The sequence below is a fragment of the Bombus vancouverensis genome, chromosome 6 (genome assembly GCF_051014615.1).
Source record: "Bombus vancouverensis nearcticus chromosome 6, iyBomVanc1_principal, whole genome shotgun sequence".
Taxonomy (NCBI): domain Eukaryota; kingdom Metazoa; phylum Arthropoda; class Insecta; order Hymenoptera; family Apidae; genus Bombus; species Bombus vancouverensis.
In genome coordinates, this window is record NC_134916.1 from 12236926 (window position 1) to 12260206 (window position 23281).

The 23281-nt window shown below is 44.6% G+C and overlaps 1 protein-coding gene across 7 annotated transcripts in view; it reads right to left on the minus strand.

The window, feature by feature from the left end:
• lilli (AF4/FMR2 family member lilliputian) overlaps positions 1-23281 on the minus strand; it is a 168057-nt gene that overhangs the window by 118607 nt on the left and 26169 nt on the right. Inside the window, exon 1 of one of the 7 annotated variants that reach the window (XM_033332190.2) lies at positions 21214-22278. The exons of the other annotated variants lie outside the window; for them this stretch is intronic. Within the exon in view, the coding sequence (XP_033188081.2) occupies positions 21214-21227 (14 nt within the window). The 5' untranslated portion in view covers positions 21228-22278. Of the gene's footprint in view, positions 1-21213; positions 22279-23281 lie in introns of those variants that run through there. 7 annotated transcript variants of the gene reach the window in all.

Consider the following 23281-nt stretch of genomic DNA (forward strand, 5'->3'; position numbering starts at 1 on the left):
GCGTCTCAATCGTTTTGACTGAGCGAGGACGTTTCATTGGAATAGATGGAATAAATGGAATACCGGGAACGCGACGTTCGATAGAGAAGAGGTTGGACCGTGTCGAAAATAGAAATACCGACAGGCGGTCGTCGCGCTTTTTAAGAAATCGCTTCTCTTTTTCTCCTCGCTTTCGCTACGATCGAACCGGTGTCGTTCGACATTTCTCCTGTCGTCGTAGTATTTCTTTTCGGCGTTCTACGTTCGGCTAAGAGATACGTGATAATAATAGTCGTCGAAGCCTAGATGTTAGTCAGTGAATTATTTTTATCGTCGGCTCGCTGACGGGACGATTCGCGTTTTCTTTCTCCGGCTTGCGAGCCTCGATGTTTCTTGGACGATCGCGGCGCACCGACCGACCTTGAATTCAGCCAGTTAATTCGACGAAGCGTGTTCGATGCGCTGGAAGAACCATTCGTCGCGCCAATCTGTTCGATACGCCATTTATCCACGTTCCGTTCACCTCTTCCAGCCTTTACGAACAGCCACGCGAGAAACAAACACTCTCGAAAACCTTTCGAAAACAACTGGAGGATATTTTAATCCGGCATAGATGACACGAACGTTGATACTTTGAGGCTGGCGCCTCTCCGCCCGCGTTTTATAATTAGACCTCGAGGGTGTAGTTCGCTCGACGTTACCTCGTAAGCCGGCCCAATACCACGAAAGGGTCGAACGAGAGACTCAGAGGAGCGCGATTCGCGCGAAAGAACGCCGATAATAAGACGAGAAATAGAAGGCAGCAGCGGTGTAATTGCCTTAAACTTGTCCAATTATTTTACACGAGATAACCGAGGAGATTTTCGCGCAGCTCAAATGCACAGCAGCATTTTACCGATCCGATGTCGACGAGGGAACAGGAGAACCGCACGAGGTTGCGTTCCATTGGCCCAGATAACACCGCGAGTCTCCTCTTCTCGGTCTCTTGCTTCATAAAACTCCGCCAGTTCTCATTTCTACGGACCCGCGATGAGACCTCGCGCGCGTCTTCCACTCTAACGGCTAGAATCTAGCTGAAAATCACTTCTGGTCGCTCTGCTCGTTCCAACGAACTCTTGCGTCAATGGCGTTAAACCGAAAGCAAAGAAGAGAAAAAGAAAGAGGGGCGGTATAATCTGCGATTATGCTTAAGTACATCAGCGAGCGATACGGACGGAAGATTTCGCGGCACGCGAAATACGCGCGCTATCGACCCCGGAGACGGGAGGACTGCAGACGAGGAGTGGCTTTCGACGATACCGCATTGGCAACTCTCAAAGGAGGGAGACACCGCTTTGATGAAATTCAGGGAACAGCGTTCACGGTTCAAAGGAAAACCGTAGGGTAATGTCAGGTAATAACTAACGCGAACCAAGGTAGCCCGTGAGAATCGGGGGCGGAGGTGGCACACGGCAAAGGGAACCACCAGCAGGTTCTCCTCTCTTCTTTTCCTTTTTCACGTCAGCCCATTTCCTGTCCGCCGCCATCATTTTCGGCGAGGATATAGAATCTCTCGATGACCTACTACTCCATAGCGGGCGCGCTTGTCCGTCCTTCTTCTACCTTTTTCAGCCGAGAAGCAGAAAAGGATGGCCGAAGGTAACGCGAACGGAAGAGATCTCGGTGTTCGCGTGCGAAGTCGATATTCAGCGAGGAAGGGGCATGAAATCCCGTGCAACGGAACGAAACGTGCGTTATCGAATGAACGGTCACCGATTACTCCACGCTGACTCACGATGTACTCGACCGGTGGAAACCGAAAGGCGACTGACTACCGTTCACCGCTCTGATTCTTTTTTTCCAAGACCAAGAAATCGTCGATCGTGTCACTCCCGTGAAACTCTCTTCGATTTTCCCCCGATAATAGCGGAACGAATAACAACGTACTATATTATCCACATCTGACTTACCGAGTCGACGTTGAACAGTAAACAACTTTCACTCTGTTAACGGTAAACTCGTATCGGCGACGAAAAAAGGAAGAATCGTCTGTCTGGTGACGAACACGAATCACAAAATTATACAAGGTGCACGTTAAACGCAATACCATCTACCACCAGCAGTACCACTAGAGATTGCTCCTACGTACGAAGATAAAGTGGAAAACGTAGAGTAGAATTTCTCCATTTAATGCCTCGATTTCGAGAAGATAAAGTTTGTTATGTCGGACGACCCTGTACCTAGACCACGCCATACACCGAGGGCCAGACGGGAACCAGATGTCCGCTCATCCTTACTGCGTACCTCTTCAATCGTCTTAAGGACCCATCTTAATCTCATTAATTTGCTAGCTAAGGTCCTTCAGATCGAACAACTATCTTTGTTTCTAAATCACTTTCTAAAGATTATCGTCTATTAGGGTTTGACACGGGAAAGTCAGTTTTTCTCACGTACGATGCTTTCCACTAGCAACTTTCTATCGAGGGCGGCTAAGACCCTTCCTGGTCCACCAACCTTCGTTTATCCAATCAGAAGCAATGTATACTGCCCTCACTTTTGTAACCAAAAATATCATGAACAAATCCGATGGTTCCGCACGCTAGACACACCCATCGCTAACTTTCCTTCGACACAGCATCGTCACTGTACTTTACTTCTCCTACACCGCTAGAAAAGTCAACTTTACTTATTCTGCAACGCACGAAAAGTCTAACTCACATCATCCATCTAAGTCGGTTCTCGGGATTACCGAACATTCACTTCCTCTATTAAGTATCCTCTAGTGCTACGTCCACTAACATACTAAATTCAACTATAAGAGCCTTGCTCTATTGTGCATATCTATCTTATCTTCGTGCGACAAATTGTCATCTACGATTTATACTTACTCAACAGTGTACCTCGTAAGTGTTGGAAATAAAAACCTTACATTCACCCTGTGAATCACAGTGTTATACTAACTGAATCACCCCTATTATTTTAACGGAAATCAGGGGATCGATCAACTCGTGGTGTCGATTAATATAATCGTAACGGAAATTTACGACTCCCGTTGACGTCTCTCTTCGCGATTGCGTCTCCCCGCGATTGGTCGAAAAAACAAAGTTTAAATGTCCTTTAATCGAGGATTGTGCATCGGTATACGCGTACTTTTGATAAACCTTTTTTAATTTCCTCGAAAACAAAACGTTGTACGAAAAAGATTTCTTCTATATTTTCGTCTTATTCGAAAACGTAACGTCGCATGAAAAAATCTTCGACACGTTCGGCATCGAACGCACGTTTGGCATCTAGACGACTGTATCGCGTTACGCGGAACATCCTGTACAGAGATGAGATGGTTTATCGGTGGCGATGAATCGACGATTCCATGCGCGAAGAGAGACTCTCTGTTTCCTCGATTACATCTAGACAATGTTCAGCCGTATTTGCACAGGTGCATCGTGCACACCGATCACCATCTTTCCGCGGGACGCGAGCTATTTTAGACGTCGAGCATTCATTAACAAATTCTTGACATTCTCCAGCACGGAACAAAGAGACAATCGAGACTCGTTTCCTTGAACTTTCTTTCAAGCGAATTAGCGTTGCAGCTAGTGTCACAGCGTCCCAGACAACGGGATCATCTGACTCGTCGTTTTTACATCGCGATTACGCAACACGCGCGAACATTCCGTGTGTTCGTCCACGCGCGACCGTCTTCGTGTTCTCGACTAGTCGAGGATCGATGATAATTCACGAAGAAACGTCACGTTGAATTTGTAACGTCGATTCATATTAGAGGCCGGATGAGACGAGAACACCTAGAGAGAAATAGACAAATCCCTGGAACAGTGAACATCTCTCCGATCAGTGTAAACCTGTGCTGTGCCAGAAAATAAAGACGGTACTTGTGTTACGACTCAGCTATTTTATTTCATCAAGCTATCCTTAAGTTTACGTGACAAATTCGTCGTCCAGCGAAAACACGATACGGTCGAACCTCGACGACTCGAACCTGTATAACTCGAAAATATCTATAAGAGCGCGATTTTATTCATTCACTTCCGTTTCGCAGTGAAAATCTCTATAAATCGGGGCATAAACTTACTTTATCTTGAATTATTTGCCACGTGTCTACGTGTATTACGTTACCTCGATAACTCGAATCCAAAGAAGCCTAACCTCTATAAGTCGTAGTTTGATTACCGTTGCTTCAACAAGTAATGTGTATGTATGCGTATCTATACTTTATAACGAAAGGTCGTATCTCAACCTACACCCACTATATGTTTCTAACCTTTACACTACACGCGTGTCCTTCACACCAGAGTTATACGTAAACTCTCATTCATTATTACAAATAAATGATCGATCTGTAAAAATGAAATGTAATTTTCCCCGAGCTGTTACAATTATAAAAGCATTAGTCTTCGTAAAACGTCTGTTTCGATCATTCTCGTATGTTAAACCTTCGCTACTCGAATAACTCGAGAGAGTCGAGAAAAAATCTCCGTAATTCGAAGAAGCTGGTCCCTCGAGATCGGAATTACCGAGGCTCGACTACACCATACAGAGCAAAGTTATTAGTTCTACAAACGAAGCTAAGAATTACCGCGCGAGAACACGCGAGCCAAACACTCGTCCGTTTCTAACAAACGCCACGAAAACATTAGCAATTATACGCACCCTCGACGTACGAGTCACTCCGCAGTAGCCGCAACTTTCAAACATTACGTACTTACATAGTTAGGTATATCGTTAGCATTAGAGATTTCTCTGTTTGGTTATTTACGAACACTCGGTATTATCGCGCGCGTTATCGGCACACGCACGCGCGTAACGACGCTTCGCTCGCATATTTATAACGGCGCGTAACGTGTTATCGACTGGATATCATTTCCGAGGCACGAGTTGTTGCAAGGAGCTTCGTTTTATACTTAAGTGTACTCGTTGCGCTTACACGTGCCACGCGAACACCGTTCCACGCAGTTGCCCCTGTACTCTGGCTACTTAACGAGCGATCGGCACTCGAGAAATCGACGCTGTTACCTCTTGGTGATTTTTCACGCGGATTATCGTCCAAGCAGCCGGGCACCGGGCCAATTTTCAGCCAGTGTGCCATCGGTTCGAGACGATTTAAGCACGTTCGACGTCAGGAATTCGGCAACGACCACTATAGAACCGCGTGACGAGAAGTGCAACCGAACTGTATGCCTAGACAGTGAGACGCGAGCCGAGGATGAAATTAGTGGAAGAAAGCGTCGTGGAGCTGGCTTAACGGCTGGGTGATCGTATTGCGATCTGCTTGCCGAGTCGACGGTTTGCCAAGTGGAGTACGTGCGGTTACAATGCCTGACATCGCTCTGCTCACAAAGATAATCCGTCCAAGTCATGACTAATCTCGGTAGAAAAATCCGGATAACCATGACCATTCCCTGCGATTAGCTTCTCGAAAACTTAATTTACGAGACGGAACGAACGTTTTCAACAAAGAAATATAGCCTGACCGGCCGAGGCAGTCCCTTTCTGATCGTCGACAAACGACCCTAGTACTTCGCAGTTAAAGAGAACAACAGGGTGTTAAGGGGGTTTACAAGTCCAAAGTTGAGTCAGGGCCGGGTAATACCAGCGTTGGACCGACGCTACGTTGCGTGGTCCGCATTGTAGAAACACACCTACACAACGCCTAAATGCACCCGTGTGTGAGTGTATTTCTACAACGCAGGCCACGCAACGCAACGTCGATCGAGAACGCTCGTGTAACTTCGGCTTGAGGGTTCGACAGGAACGCGTATAACAAGCGTTGGACGAAAACGATGGTGAAAATTTAGGCGTCCGTAAACTGCTAAAATTTAGCAACACGAGGAAGGAAAGAGGAAAAGAGAAAATTTTACGATGTTTGGAACGAGGAGATCGCGACTCCTATTAAACAGAGATAAAGAATTATCTAATTGCTCGGTCGAAGGCAATTAAGGCAACCGCTATTAACCGTTCGGATTGAGTGTCTCGTTGAAAGTATCGTTAATACCGAGGAGGAAACAGGTTTCCATGTGGGCGATCGGTCGGCGCGAGCATCGTGTATTTTTCGCGGCGTGCGTTCCCTATACGGTCAACCAACGCTAGGATAGGTCCTAAACCGTTTTACTACTCGTTTTTACTCAACCCGTATCTTCTCCTACTTCGAGCCGATCGAGAAAACTCAAGTAGCCGCGATAAGTTTCGTACGGCCAAACTGTTGCGCCTGTGGAACGCTCCATTTCCGCCTACGTCTTCCCTTCTGTTTCCCTTTCGATTGCTATTCCGCGATCCTAGGCGTTTCCATATTCCCATTAGACTGCCTCTACGAGGCTATATCGTTCGCCGTTGACGACCACGAATCGAATAGTTACGGACGTGGAACGGGGATCGTTGGCAAAATTCCCTAACGGCGGGAAATATCGAATAAACGGTGGCGAACAACGCAACCAGAACGAAAAGATGGGAGGAAAAATTCGTGAAACAGAAACGACGATTCTATCGCGATCGAACTCGAGGTCCCACAGCGTAGGCCTGGCTCTTTTCTTCCCTCGTTTTAGCCACAACCTCTCGGCTACGCTCGTGTGGAAACGAACGGAAAGGTCGAGCGTAGTGTATCGATTCCCGGGCAAATATTCGACCGCGTGCTACCAACGATTATACCAGGTGTTTGCTAACATTATAAAAACGAAGGTCGCTCGAGTCGCTACCCTTTCTGGACGTTCAATGGCCACGAGCGTTACCTGAGCGCTAAGTGAAAAGATCGAAACAGATAAATCTCGGCAAAAACAATCTCTGAATAACGAGGCGTTTAAGCGGGCCGTCGCTGGAGCTGGAAAATTCTTTTCGACACGAGGGCGCGCGAACCAATTAACGGATCTCGAGTACGCCATGCGCGACGACGAAACGTAGAGGATCGAGAGTTACGATCTTGAAAAGGGACCACCCAATTTCGACCAACTGAGCCGGCTATGAAAGACATCGTTCAACTAGACGACAGCTTTTCTACCTGGTCCCGATGCGGCCGGCCAACAACCAACAAGCCGGTCAGTCTCCGTGAATCATCGCGAAAGCTAAAACGAACAGCATCGGGGGCCAGTGTACCGGCCCCCTTCCGAAAAATTTCGCCACGATACGATCTCGCTGCTTTCAATGGACCAACGCAACGGCCGGACGTTAACCTCCCCTTCATTTTGGGTTGCTTCTTACTTTCCACGTCCATTCGTCCCACCTCCTCGCTCTCTATCCCGTCCTTTTGGCCTCCTGTCCGCCTGTCTTGTAGCGTAATATCGCCAAGTGCAAGCAGAACGAGTTCATACAATTGCCTTTTGGCGTTCTTCCCCGCCGATGCGAAATTATGTAGAGACGCATGCGTACACCGTGATTTTGCGCCGATCTTTGCCGCGCTTTTTTCCTCTCGTTCTCCCTCTCTCTCTCTCATATTCGCTCTCTGTCTCCTATATGTATATCGGAGATGAAAGGACACCGGAGACCTTCCCTCTGGAACTTCGGGAAAATCCGTAAAATTGTAATTAAAGTTTGCAGCTGTAATTAAACAATTTGCCGTCATTCTACCTAATTTGTATTTATTTGAGATTTGTGACAATGAGCTTGGGCTCAAGGCGACCATCAGTCGCCGAACGTAGCCGCGGTCAACGGGACGGGCGCTTCGTCTAACAAAGGCGTGGAATGGTAGTATGACCCTCGTTAAAAGAAATACCCGTAGAGATACTCGACAGTAAAGGTTTCAACGGTTCCTGCGGACAAAATGATTACCAGATGTCGATGCACCTACACAGCACAAGTTCAGCTAGCCTGAGGACCCGCTGTAAATCGTACGATTTTGTTAATTAAGGTTCTTTAAACGGATAAGCAGTTTTTGTCTCATTAACAGCAACGTCAATTTCCCTTACGATGATCTCGTGTCCTTAGACACATCCCATCATAGTTTTCCTCTGTGGTATCATCGAGACGGAAAGTCATTCTCTCGTGAGGTCGTATTAGCGAGTGACTTAGTGTCTGTACGTTCGGTGGATATTCCACGTTTTAACACAGAGTCCGACTTAGATTTTGTGAGCATGTACATCTATCATCCCGTTGACCGCGGATTCGTTATCGAACCTAAGACCATTATCACTAGTGTCGCGAGTGCCTAATCGCCGCGGTTGATTGTCAAGTCTGTAGTATCCATACTCGTGTTAATAAACCATACCTTGGTTATACCATAACGATGGCTAAGTCCAATGAAGATTTATCAAACGCCCACAACCCTATCCCGACGCTACTCCGACATGTAACTATTATACTATACTGCCAGTTACACGTTTTCGACTATCTCGTAGCGCGTACGAGCTGCCAAGTTTCCAGCGAACGCGCGTCTCTTCTGTCTTACATCGAGGAGGGAAAAAGTCGGATCTTGGTTTCAAGCGAGCCGTGGCACAACCGTAATTATACCCGTTAATCTACTAATTATATTCTCCGACATGTCGTTACGTTCTACGTTTCTACGTACACTACCGTTCGCAAGTAAGAGAGAACACTTTGATCAGTAACGTACAGACAGCAACACATATGATAAGTTTAGCAAAGCGTAGAAATAAATGACAAATTAGTAATTATACGCATGACTTGCTACATTTTCTATACAATTATCGTAAATCTAAGATATCTGCCGAGATGTATTTGCCATTGACCATGTACGTTTATCATCCTCTTGCGCGTTTACAAAATGTCGATAACAAAATGTTAGTTACGTAGGCTCTTGTTAATTAAATTAAACCAAGGCTATAAGACTATAACGTTTATCAGTTATTACGCGTTAATACGCTGCATTTTAGCCACCGAGTGACAGAAGAGACGTAGAATAGTGGAAAATGAACTTGTCGTATTTTTCTCGTACGATCTACCATTAACATTCTGGCGAAGGATAAACAAGTGCTCGAACACGTTCGAACGCTAGTGTACGAGAGTCGACGGGCGCCTGCAGCAGCCTACGACTTATCCCATCCATCGAACGCGCACACGCGACCGGATTCTGTTGCACGGATAAGAATTTAATTACGACATCATAAAATAATTGTTCTGTACGCGGGCGAACGGCAATTACGTACAGCCGGTAAGTACAGGTAAAGGATAATTACGATCGTTCGACGTATACGAAAACGTAAGACACGCGGAACCGAAACACGGTGACCTTCAACTTCTACCACTATGATACACATAGGTCTGCACGGATCGCGTGACAGAGGGAATTACAACCTCGGGATGCTTAAAATTCGACGCTCTTGCGGTTAATTTTCACTTACGAGGGAATCGAGCGGCGCCATCTCCGTGGAAGATGCCAGCGCGTCTCCAACCTCCAACACCATGTAAATTGCCAACGATCGAATTAGCCCGGCGAGCAAAGCAAACCGCTCGTTTACGAGCATCGACGGCAGCTGCGGAACGACTCGCGATCAATTTCCTGGGAAAAGTACCGCTGCTGTTCTGCAGCTACCGCGCAAAGATTGCAGGATCGAAACGAGCGATTAAGTCGATGACTTTGCTCGCCACGGAGAGCAACAATGTTCCACGGATAATCGGAAATCAGTCCTTGTTGAAGCACGGTCGACGTTTACCTCGTAGAAGATGCCCGACGAGCACAAAAACGCGGTGTAAGTATAAAAATGAAAATCGTAAGCCTTTACCCGACGATCACGATAATCGATGCCGATTAACAAGGCAAAAGCAAGAAGAGCCGAACGAGATCATCGAGGATTTTGCTCGATCGCGGAAGCAGCAAAAATTTTCTCACTCCCATCGAGCGCATCCGTTGGACAATTGATGGTATTCGCTTCGATATCTGAATGGGGTGATTAAATAGAATAAACGTATCGTAAATACAAACGGCAGTTCCAGCGACCATTCAACAATTTCATTCATTGATACGTCGAACGGTTTAATGAGAGTAATTGTAGTTCGATTTTGATAAACGTAATAAATAATAGGTACGTAGGTACAACAAGATACGCGAATAAAAAAGAAAGCTACAAAGGATAAAATACGAGTCTCTGCGTTTCATGCTTTGTATTTCAATTCTATTTAATATCTCGACGATGCTCTTATTTTAGCAAATAAGAAGAGTTTGTAACGTTTAAAGGAGATGTTTATCGTAACATTAAAGAGGGAGATCACTCGTAACGATCGGAATTTCTTCGTATTTCTTTCCACACTCTGATGTTTTTCAACGTTAAAAAGATACAATCGAATCGGAGATGACTGAAAAGACCCAGTAGGGTTAATACGATGTATCGGAGGAGTCGTACTAACGGTGTGCGAACGATCGACACTGTCAGGATTCTCCGAGCTGTTTCTCGTGTAAATCCAGTCAGCGACAATCGGGAAAACAGATTCAGTCGTGATACGATACATCGTTTTCGATCGGAATTTTCTCGCGATCTCCGTTAACATAACGATATCGTCGAAGGAAACGAAGCAAACCAATTTACAATTACAAAACAAGACGTCGGACGAGCAAATTTTCAACAATGAAAATTCAACTTTTACGGAAATCTATACTTTTTTTTAGAACGCTGGAACGATCGTTCGCGGCAAAGCAAATACGCTTGATCGTCGCATGAACGACGCTGTTATCGAGACAAAGGGAAAACATGATTCGATAAACATTTCCTCGTCTCCCTTTTTCGCGTCCATCTGTCCTGGCACAGGGACACGCGCGTGACACGCGAAAAATAAGCATCCGCGAATGGAAAAGCGATACGAGCACGTTTTCCCTTCTTTTTTTATCGTTTCTCTTTTTCCATCGCCTCTTTTTCGTATCCTTCGAACGAGACACACGCTGATAGAACGCGGCGAACACGTCGCGTCAGCTGAACCATCCCCTAAGTATCAATCGTAGTTCGAATTAAACAGCCGATCCAATTAAAACATTATGCATCGCATCGCACGAAACGGCTACGGTACAAAAGGATAACGAGACTTGTCACATCGCAGGCCTCTTTCCAAAGTCGGACAGAAAAATCCAACGGGATAGGGAAAAGGGAAAATCTCGTTGAAGAGCGTCTCTCCTAGCTTTATCACGAACCATAGTCCCTAGAACCTCGTCGAGCCGGTCAAAGGAATCGACAGGCGATCATGTCAAACAATTATCCGAGTTTTTAGTTTCAAAGGCGCTCGATTGAACATTGATCTAACTTTTATTTGTAAGTTTAAACCTATTCGACGAACTAAGATGCAGTTATTTAAATCGTTCGAACATCTTAAAATTCAATCTTGAACTTTGCACGGAATAATCAAACTTGCCGTGTATTACGATCAGTCGTTGGTCCTTTATACTTGTTATAGCAACGAAAGAACGAGAAGGTATCGTGTACTTTGGAAGAAAACGCATTAACGAGACAGCGATTCGATCAACCCTGTGTACGATTTGAGACAACGAGCACGTATTATGTACGTAAGAGTTGATAAAACGAAGAACAAACGTCGTTCAGGCATGAAACGATATAGATACGCTAACTGAATTACTTATGACAACTACGACAGAGAACTTCTTTCTTACTTGAATTTCTTTGCTTTTGATAAGTACGTAGAAGTTATATCCCCGGATAAAACTATGGCCATCGAACTGTACACCGTGTATCTCGTTGCTTATCACTGCGCCAGCAACGAGTCGGCCTTCTGTCTTCAAACGTAGTCGCTTAAAAATCGATAATAATCGAATTACAAGGCAAATTACTTAGCTTGTCTCGAACATCTTATCGACTTAAATAACCCTATCTTGCGGTAACTACTTCTTCTTCGTACATTTTTAATTACGAATAATTTAAAAAAAGAGGGGAGAGACAAGAAAACGTAAAAACCGAAACCATGTCAGATGGTAACTACTTGGAAATATGGTAAACCGGCAGTTAGGTTTAATAAATAAACGATTCCGGGCTAGCAACGCCACAGACGGAGGTTAATCGACGGAGAAGATTGCTATGAAAATATTTCAGGCGTGCAGCGGGCACGGTCGGTCTCCCTCGTCGACGACGTTCTCGAACGGACGTCGAGTTTCTCTACTGGCTTTCCCCTTTCCTATCCAACTTCGTCGTTCTGGAATAGGGTGGCGAGATTCTAATCCCGCTTCCCGAGGCGTCCTTCGCGATTCTCGATTATACCCTTCCTCCAGCCGCTCCCCAGCCTCGGCCAACGGTACTTCTGGTCAGAAGGTAAATGAACTGGGATAAGATGTCTCCGAAGAGAGATCTTAGAAATCGCGAAACATCCCGCCAGCTTAAACCTGGCTAACGATCGACGAACAAGGATATGATCCTCGACGATATCGCGAAACGAACGACGATTCACTGTCGTTATCGGCTAGGTCACACGTACGTCGTTTGGAGTAGTTCAGACGCACGCGTCGTCCACTTTGTATTTTCAATGGATAAACGTCCCATTTCTATCGCTTACGACACTACCGACCAACCAATCCATTCGACGAAATAATTACCGGTATCCGTATCGGTCGGATCAAAATCCCAGTGACAAACGCGTTTCGAAGCCGTCAATCGGGCGGAGCATCGTTATTTCTCGCGATAGGCGTCGACAAATTTAAACCACATTAATTAGTAGCTCGATCGATAATGACAAGGGACGATAATTACGATCAGGCGCTGAAGTGTAGCTCGCAAAAAGCCAGTAGAGAGGGAGAGGGAGAGAGAGAGAGAGAGAGAGAAGCAGGCTCTATCAGAGAACAAGGGGTTTCGCCGATGAAATGGAGTAATATCGATTTCACGCAAGCCGTGGCCATAGAGAGCAGGATGATTTCGGTGGCGCTCTCGAAAACGTCCAACCAACGATAGACCACCCTGCTGCAACCTATTCTACCAGCCTTGGAACCGTTTCAACTACGTTTGACTTAAAGGTTACGCTTGTTCTTCTCCTCATTCACAACGCTTCGTTCTACTAGGATCAAATGTATCGGCGACTACTGGAATCGACTCTGATCCGAGATCTACCCACGTGTAACGAGCCACCTACGCTTGATAGCGGCTACCTGTTTCTCAGTATGTTCGTCTCGATCGAGAAGAATGGAAATAAGAAGACGGGGAAAAGGGTACGGGCCACGATGTTCGCAACTTCACCGTGCAAAACGACCAGCTTACGTCGCGAAACCCTATGTTTCCGTTTATCACGGTCAGATTTAAGAGGCGTTTTTCACCCCATTTCTACCCACGCGAAACACGACCTACGTGTAACACCGTTCTCGCGATCGTAAAGGAAAAGCTGAAATCACGACACCTTCTGCGGGCTCTTGGATCCTTCTCAATGGGGAGCTCGTTGATACATTCATTACAGAGATGGAGAAACGCGTTTAACAGGGTTCTCGTCGAACATCCGAGGAACGATCCTACGCATCGATGTACAATAATAATAAAGTGGAAAGTGTCTTGCAGTATCGAGTAGTCCGAGGAACAAAGGGACACTCGAGAAGTAAAAACACGAGAGAAAATAAAAAGTATTCTCTTGGACGGTATGGAGAGACTATAGTCGTTCGGCGACTGGTCCGACTAAATAAAATATAATCGGTATGGTGTGTAATACTCGGTGAAATCGATATAGGGTACAACCGGCGCGTCTTCAACCTTTCATCTTCAACGTCTATCTTCCTCCCGTTGCTCTTTCCATCGCTGCTCTTCCCCTTACGTTTACTCTCTCCCACGCGCGAAAGAGGGAAAAATCGTCCACTTTGGCCGCCGTTCCATTATAGATTCATCGTGCACGCGTACAAGCATCGTAAACCTTTCACGGTCTTTGTTTACTGGAATGGTAACGGAATTGCTCCGTTTCCTCGGGAAATATCCATGAATAATACCAGCCACCTCGTATCTTACCCACCACCATACCTAGTATCTTCCTCGCGAATCACATCGTGGATTACTCGATCACGTTCTCGAAGATTTTTAGCAATTTTTCACGCGATTCCTGCAGCATTTCATCCTTAAACGTGGAAACTAAGAGAAACACCAATGCTCAACTCTCTGACTCTCAAACTGGTCTTGTTTCTTTTACTTTGTTTTGTTTTGTTTTTTAACAGTGTACAAGCAGGTGTACTATTTGGTTAGTTTTTAGATACGTACGATCATATTCGTAAGTACGAAGACATCCGTTGATTTCGTATGAAATCATAATAGTCAGCGTAATTCACCGATAGGAATATCGCGTATCCGTGCAATCTAAATGAAATCGAGATCTAAATCTAGATCTAAATCCGATTAAAACAGCCATTTGTAAGAGTTACAGTAATATATTAATTCTAGTAACAATTTCTACGTACATTTTCCAATTTCAAAGTTTACCGGTATAATCGTAATTGTCGAGTCTCGTAACGGCGCTAATGAAATTTCGATATGTTTCGTATAATACACGCGATACACCCATAAAAGGTGTCTACAAGCGTTCGAATGCATTGGCAAACTTGTACAGCTAGTTTTCTATAGTTGCACAGTAACTCTGCAATGGAAATTACCGTATTTTTCTTTTCGTACCGTAGCAATACTAAATGGGAAATTTTATTCTGAAAACGCGTACATATCGTTGCTTTGTGTTCCTAGTTTGGTCCGAGCAGACAATAGTCGTGTAAAACTAATCAAAGGTTGATCGACCGAAAAACTACAATGGACAAATCGTCGAGCAAAGGACAACGAAGCAAGGTTCGTCGGATCGATTCGTTCTCGTCGATGCGTAATCCGATTGTCATTCGAGTGATGGTAATACCCCTCGAGGTGTATCTAAGCAGAATAGGCAACCGGTAGCTTTCAGTTTCCGAAATTGCAAACGACGAGGGCAACGACGAGGGCAACGACGAGGCGGATGAACGAGGTTCCGTTTATCAGAATGTCTTGTCAGCCACAGCCTTTATCGTCGACTATGGGGAGGAGGAGATCGAGAAGGTCGTAGAACATAGGAAATCGAGGTGGAAGGAGATCGTCTGACGACCGTACGAGAGAGCTCTATCGTTGTTACACGAGCATTGTGCGCGTGTGTCACGCGTGAAGATATACCGAAGCGGACAGAGGAACGAGTACAGCGAGCAACGTGCGTACAACCGCGTCGAATAAGACGGATTTTATCCCAGTGAATCAGTGTCTCGGGTAGAATGCTTCGGATCGACAAACAAAAGGCCCCGTTCTACTTGAAAATGATCAATTATTAACGGTACTCTAAGCGTTTCCTCCCATTGTACTCGCTAATAATAACGCTGACATCCACAATGTTCGAGTAGCCCTAATTACGCGGATATTACACAGATCAGAAACTTGCAAACGCCTGTTCCAAGAATCTGCAATTCCCTTCGAAATCGAGTGGCATTCATTCGATCGAAGCGTTTACGAATTCCCCGCGAGTCTTTTCGTTGGAAGGTACAGGCGACGCGAGCGCGCCAGGCCAGGCTTTTACACCGTAAATTTGTTCTACAAGGAAAATACGGTATATGCGTTGCCTGTGTCGCGGCCATCGACTCAGAATCCCCAGCTTCTCTTCTAACAGGTTTATTATCGATATTGTTGTATGTTAATTACCCAGCTCGATTAACCCTGTTAAACAGCTAATTTAATAAACGCGATAAACGTCGATTTCATCGCGACCTGCCGATTCCCAACATTACCCTCGCGCTATAGATATAACTTTCTACTCGATCGTGGCCGAGCTACGTATAATCACGCTCTGACAATTTCGCCGCCGTTTACGCTCCTGTTTACGATCCTCGGGCAACGCGATAAAGTCGCTGGTATCGCTTGTTCCTCCGGAATTCTATAAAACGCCACGACAGTCTACCGACTGTAATAATTATTAGTTGAGATATATGGACGATATCAGCTGGTTGATCTGCTCAACCGGTGCCCCATCCATTCTTTCGCTCCTCGACGAAAACGAAGAAAAGGCAAGAAATAAAATCGCGTGTAACGCAGGTCGATGAACGTATTCTCGATCGATTTTACGCGATCATCGTGCGTTTCGATCCCTATGCACATCAACCAACGACGTTTATGTCCGACACCGTGTTTGCAAATACAAAGGCAGGTAATGCGGCCGTGTTGAGCGACTGAACACGTTACACTGCATTACAAATCGCGCGGAAACACGGCTGCGCTCGCACGCGCGTGTACACGCACGCATACGAACGCGATCGGTTGGCAACGCTGCGAATGCGTGCCCTCCGAACTGATTCTTCCTCTTACTCTCTCTCTCTCTCTCTCTCTCCCTCTCTCTCTCTTTGATTGCACGCTTTCCTTTACCTCCGATGCATCACCTGGCTTCTTTTCTAACTATATAAACCCGTACGCGACACCGCAGGATCGCATAAAGAACGATTCTCTCGGGACCACGTTTGTCCCCATCGCCCAGAGCTTCCGCGAACGTAACGACAAACGAGCGAAACAAGTATATCCCGATAATTGTTGTTCGCCAGCGCGCTGTTATTGCTGGTAACGGGGATCGTGATTTTTATGAACGTTCGAGGCCACGAACGGTTTCACGGACTCGAAAAACTACGAAACACGCAATGAAAAGGAAAATAGACACGGTATTTACCGTTATTTAGGGTGGATTAGAGACGATGAGATAGGTAGAATACGATCAATAAGGAGATCAATCCATTAAGGAGTAACGTTGCGCTGACACAGCATCTCGTTTACCACTCGAAAGAATTCATTGGCGAAAATGAGGATTAACTTTTCAAGAAGGAACTCGTGAGATCGTAGATGGTACAAAGTCTAACTGCAGATAAATCTTTCTTAACTTTCGTTACAAATTTCTTGAACAACCAGATATTGCACATCCATTTACACTGGTGGCTATTTTTCATTATAAAAGAGTGAAGTATAAAGGAAATTATTTTTAAAAAGGGATTAATACATCGTGGAAAAATGTATGCGTGAAGGGATTAATCGGAAACTGGTGACATTATCGAGTTGGCAACCCATGAAAATGGATGCCATACGCGCGAAATCACACGTCGGACGCCATCCCTCGCGGTAATAGTTTACACCCTGCGGATCTTTGTGACGTTAACGATACCGTGGATCGAGCGATCGCGATTTAATCGCGCGGTACGAGCAGGCGCGACCACGAAGACGACGAGCCGTGAAATTAGACGCGAAACAGAAACTGGAAGAAGTACGAGATGATTCCGCGAGATTGAATTAGATCTCCGCGAGTCGATAGCGGCTAAATTTGCGATAATGGTTCGCGGCACTTTATGGCCATCGAGCGTTTTTCCTCTCTCACCCTCGTACTTCTGTAGACCAATAGGAGAAGATCGACTCCAAACACGTACGAGAGGGCAGGCATCGTGGCTATACGGGGTGAATAAGCAATAAAATCAAGCGTAGAACGGTGCTCGTTTTCTGCATACTTTATGTCCCCTACGTCGGCTCGCTAGGCATTCGCTGGCATACTTCAAGTGTTCTAAAGGTATGTGCAAGTTTTAGATCGGATCCTGAACACGCTCTGCTGTAGGTACGAGCTAGCGAACGCGCGTGCGCGCGAAACCGTGACGCGCGCTTTTTGAAATTACTCACGCGTCGTATCGTTCCGATTCGTGATCAACTTTTTGTTCCACGTTCCGACAAACTGGCCGATATCGAGCGTGACTTTCGTACGAAGGATGTACTGTAACGAAGAAGTAGCTACGTTTTTCAATAATTTAGATAAATCATCCAAAAATCAACAGAGAATCGACCAAACTCCGATCAGTTTTTGAAACGTGTTATAAATTTATAGTCAGCTAATAATAAACTTTAACACTGTTGTACACGAAACTCGTATCCTTTTCTCTCCTCCGTTAAACACGATTTAAATATTCGAGCTGCCTCCTCATTACTGCAAGCTCTTAAATTACGAGTTTTGTTACGTTCGTAGGGAAAGTCACGATAGCTTGGAATATTTGAAGAGTAAACATGTATACTACGTGCTAACAATTAACATTCCCATGGAGCTAGTGTCGCGTTAATCACATTTCTTTGTTAACACACGATTCGTCATATCGTTCGACGTATCGTTAGAAAATTTGCTCGAGTTTTAAAAAGACACGAAAGCGTTTCTCTCCATTGAAATTAAAAGCGTCGACGTCAAGTAATTCTCATATTTCTAGTTTTTGTCGCGCAGCCATTGGATCGACTAGATATAAATTTGGTTATAGGGGAGGAATAAAAATGAACGAAACAGATTGGACAGGTTACGAGATCCAATATCAAAAGAAACGAACACACACTCGGTGGTGCATGGCGATTGAAATTTCTCATCGCACAAACTCGCGTCCAAACAAAGTAACTTGCACTGGGATCCGGTGTCGAGACAAGTGTCAGCTGGGAAAACGGGAACGCGTCAGAATCTGTTGCTGTGCTGCAAAAACCTGCCACTGGCAAAGCGACTCGCGTACCACCTAGTCGACGCTAATAAGCAATAATTGATTTCGAATCGTCGTGCGATCGGTGAAAACGCGAAATCCAACGAGATTGACGCGACATACGGTTTTGACGTTTAACGATTCTAATTAATGTACATTGATTACTTGCGGATATTTATGTAGTTATGAGAAATTGTAAAAATGTAATGTAATGAATGTAAAAATGTACAAAATGTACACGGTACGTAGACAGGTAGAAAATATTCGAAACACTCGTTATAGTATTCCGTTAATAAAAGAAATTTTCCATCGACACGTTCGCTATCATTGCGAATTGAAGCAAAACGTTCAATATTTTATTTCTTGTATATCTGTACGATATTTGTTGAAAATGACAACGTGGGTTCGTGCTCGCCACCCATATGCGGATGCGCTAGTTGCAATAAGATAGTTCTAGATACAATCGATAGAGTTCTTTTGTCTTTATCCCAAGTCCATGTAAGAAAGTGCAATAAAAGTTTTTCGGTTCAGAACGGTGTGATAGATTTATCGAAAGAATAAAATAATAGCTAATATGATCCTGCCTCTGAGTACAGAAATAACAACAATATTTAAATCTAAAAGCTAAAATTTATGTAACTCTCAAATACTAGACTCTCAATTAAATAAGTATAAATTCTTTTGATCGAATTTGTAGAATGTAAAATTGCAAAATACCTCGGGAGCACATTCGATTTTCGACTTTCAATTCAAATTAATCCCAGACATATTTACACATGTTAAGCTCTATTTCTTTTTGTATGTTCACAAAGATATGATTTTGTATAGATATCCAATAACAGTCAAGTAACCAACGATCGTCTGGTAAACGTCATTGTTTAAATTGTCAGATTATACGGAAATTGTGGTTTGAATCACCTAATTGCGCGCACCGTAGATAGTAACATTGCGAATTGTTTTTCTCGGCTCAACAGGTAAGAATCCTATCGTATGTAAACAAGAACAAATCACCGATTATCGTCGATAAACTCACCAGTTTATTACAAACTATAAAACAGGGGATTATCGCTGTTTTTCAGAGTCCCCGGACTGCATCATGTGTATAGTTATGTGACTAAGGGTTATGGTCGCTCCCTCAAATCGTTTTACAAGAAGAAAAGTTTTTCGGGAAGACACGCCTAAAATTACGAAGGGCAAAGCCTTTCTTGACCTGCGTTAGAAATTTTCCCAAGCTAAGATACGTCTATAACAAAAAAAATAATTTCGTACATGCTAAGCAGTTGTGCCTACCACGAACAAACAGAGGTGACTAACGACATTGTTGATTACAATAACGACGGTTGTAAAATCACAACACAAGGGTCTAGGTTCAAAATCACAAGAATCGTTTCCAAATCGGAGAGTCGCCAAAACGATGCAACGATTTTTCCTTTTCGATTAAATATTCCCTCGTATCCTAGATAATCTATCCACATGCGCAACTCACAATCAGTCGGATTGTCGGCGACGAAGAAGCGGCGAGACTTGGAACGTTCTCGTCGTTTCTCCACTTCGTCGCTCGAATTCCACACGCGATACTCCTCTCCGATGGTCGATGCTTCGCGCCACAAAGCACCACACATACACTCAGAGAGAAGCACGCATGTCTTTCCTCTCGTCTTCCTTCTTTCGTTACTTGCCGCGTCGATACAATTCCCGATACTACTCGAGATGTTTATAGCGTAATTGTGATCGTCGTCTGAACCGAATCAACTAGAATCAATCGTTAGATTGCGAATGTTCGTGGAAATTTATGTAGATTTATAAATACGATCTAAGTAGAGATTCACTTCGTTCGCTAAATATCGTAACGAGTACCATATACTTTGAATAATTCATATATCTTTGTGTATTCTGTTGCACTTTGTCGAGCTGCTATATTTTCTACAAATGCATGAACATCTGTAGTGCGTCTGTTAATTACTAATAAAATAACGTTCGTAAAACTTTACTTCGATACTATCGTTTAATCGTTTAATCATCGATTCGGTTTTTGTCAATCGTCGATCAATCGTCAAAGATCGGTAAAGATCGGTAAAGATCGGAAAAAAGTATTTGGGAAGGTTTGCGTAAACAAAATGGAGGAAGAGATCGGTGAAAGAACATGGATTGCAGGGAAATGCGTATCTAGCGACCCCCACGCGACTCTCAGCAATAGCCGAGAGATAATTAAGTAGGACTCGTAGATGCTCCGCTAAAAATAGAGGCCGTCGTCGGAAGATGAAATCGTCCATGAATTAATCGGCAACGAACAGGCCCTCTCGTTTCACAGCGAGAAGCACGAAGACAAAGATGCGCACAGAGAAATATAATTATGTGGGGCACACATTTCGACAAAAAGATCGGCGTTCGTTTCCAAACGCGTTACCGTAGTAATATTGATGCGATCAACGAGCATCTAACCGTGTCAAGATCGATAAACAAGACGTCAATCTTCTGACTCATCCCCCATAATCGCGTCATTTTACCACCACGATGTGAATATACCTGCTCCTGCATACAATGACGTAGTCACGAATCTAAATCCCCCGACAGCCGGAAAATTCGCTGACACCCAGCACAGCGCCAAGCTAACCCCTATTTACAGCGAGCTGCTACGTTAAACGCGCCACTTTCCGTAACGTATAGAATATCTTATTGGGATAATAGGATATTATCGAGCCAATCTTTTTCGTGTTTTCCTTCGACCGTTGCTTCGTTTGGAAAATGTATATACGTATCGTCGTCGAAATGAAATACTTCTTTCATTTTGAGATCGAAATCGCGAGCGATAAGAGCAGTAAAACGCAAAATACAAAGTAGCGAACGAAGATTGTACTATATAAACTTACCGTGGCTTCTTCATGGCTTGTCGATCGGCCTAACTCGGCGTGTCACGTGTTTCGTGTGTACGTCATTGGGAGTCGTCTCGTGGTATTCACGAATCGCGTCCAGAGGCGACGAACGAAACTTGGGTGCGAAATCGACAAATCCGACGATCGAACGTAAAAATTCCCTAGATCGTTTTCGCGCGACTCACGCTACTCGGTGTAATACCCTCCCCCCTGTCTCTGTCGCACTCGTGTCTCTGCGCTGGCTCCTCGCACTACTTTTCTCTCGCTCCTTGTCACATTATTCGCCGTTTCGGTCTTCCTCGTAGCACACGAAGGGACGTGCTGTACGGTAGGGAACGCGAGAAGGAAAACTCTGGCAACGTCGCCTGGCTCACTCGCTCGCTCTTTTGCCTCTTCTTCTCTCTGTTACGTCGTCGTGCTGCCCGTCGATGTACACCCTGTGCCTCTCCACTCTTTTTCTCATTCTTCCACGCTCGTCCACCCGTCTGTCTATCTTCTTTCAACGTCCAACACCGAAAGATCGCACGTACACACGGAGTCGGGACGATACGGCGTGTACGGGACGTAACATACACCGGCAGAGCCACGCTTTCGACGTATGTGTCGAGCGCACCGCGCTTTGAAAGATTTGATACTCCCTTTTTTTCCCCGATTACAACATTCGCGTCACCGCGTCAAACCGCGTCTCGAGCACGACCGAGCTCACGGAATTCCGTGCTTTTTCAACCGATACACATTCGTGTCAGAAACCTCCACCGTAACGAACCGATGTATCACACTGTCACTCTATCTTTCTCCAACCAGAGGCCCGTGCGTGCAGTTTGTCTCACTCCATCGAGACAGAACACAGTGTCTCTCCTTCTCTCTCACTCCTCCAGTAATGTTTTGTTTTTCGAGCATACACGATATTTCCTCAACATACGAATTAACTCCGATGATGCGAGTTACGACAAGGACACACCAGCGATTTTCACACGCGCGACGATTCGCGCACCCTTAAATATTCCACCATGTTTCGATGTCACCTTTGGAGGTACTGTCGCTTGCTGGCGGTGGCGGAAGCCATATTGAGATCGCTGTTCGTGACACCGCCAGAGCGCCAATCGGTAGATGGACAAGGGGGACTGCGCGCACGCCGATTGGTCGAGTGCACCTGTTCCGTAGTCGCCATCTCCCGGCATTTCTCGACACCGAACCGTGCACCTTACTTATCGACGGATTGGATATCAGACGAATTTCACCGACGCATTTACTGTGATTAATTTTACGAATTTACATAGAGACACAGACTAACATGATAAACATATCGGTTCTTACGAATCAAATAAAGTGCATCAACTGTTTAAAGTAGATATCGTAATTTCATTAGACATCTTGTTTCGTCAAACAAGGTATTATTCGAGTAGTAGATGAACAATGATAAGGCATTAGGTGATTTTTGTAATTAATAATTGTTTTCAACATAGACGATAAAGAAACATTTTGACAAATATCGAACTTGATTTTCCTATGCATATACGTATCTTCAATCGTGTGTATTAAACTTAATACATCGCGTGATTTTAGGATCGAAAGCTTCTATCGACACGTTTTGTTTGACTGCTAGCAATACGATTTAAATTCCCACTCGTACACGACCTTACCCAACGACACGAATCGAGCATAAATGCATTACACGCGTGATGATAAATATTAATCGTATTCACTTCGAACCGTTACTCGATTATGCAAATAATCGAATATACTTTGTATACTTTGTATCGTATCGTACGGTAACAGAGTCGCGACAGCCGATGCATGTTATTTTTCGTTTAAACCAATTAATCACGTTGAACGTTCTCAACAACCAAAATCAAACTATTATTTATTAAAGAACGCTAAATATTCGCAGTTCGTCATAAATTTCACAATTTGCATTGATATAACAGTTTAGCTTACGAGGCCTCGTGTCGTGCCATCGTTTATATAATCTATACGAGGCAGAATGAACTTTATCGTCGTTGGAAATGACACTTAATGATAAGATTACGTTCATTAATTTCTAGTAAATACGTGTGCAAAAAAG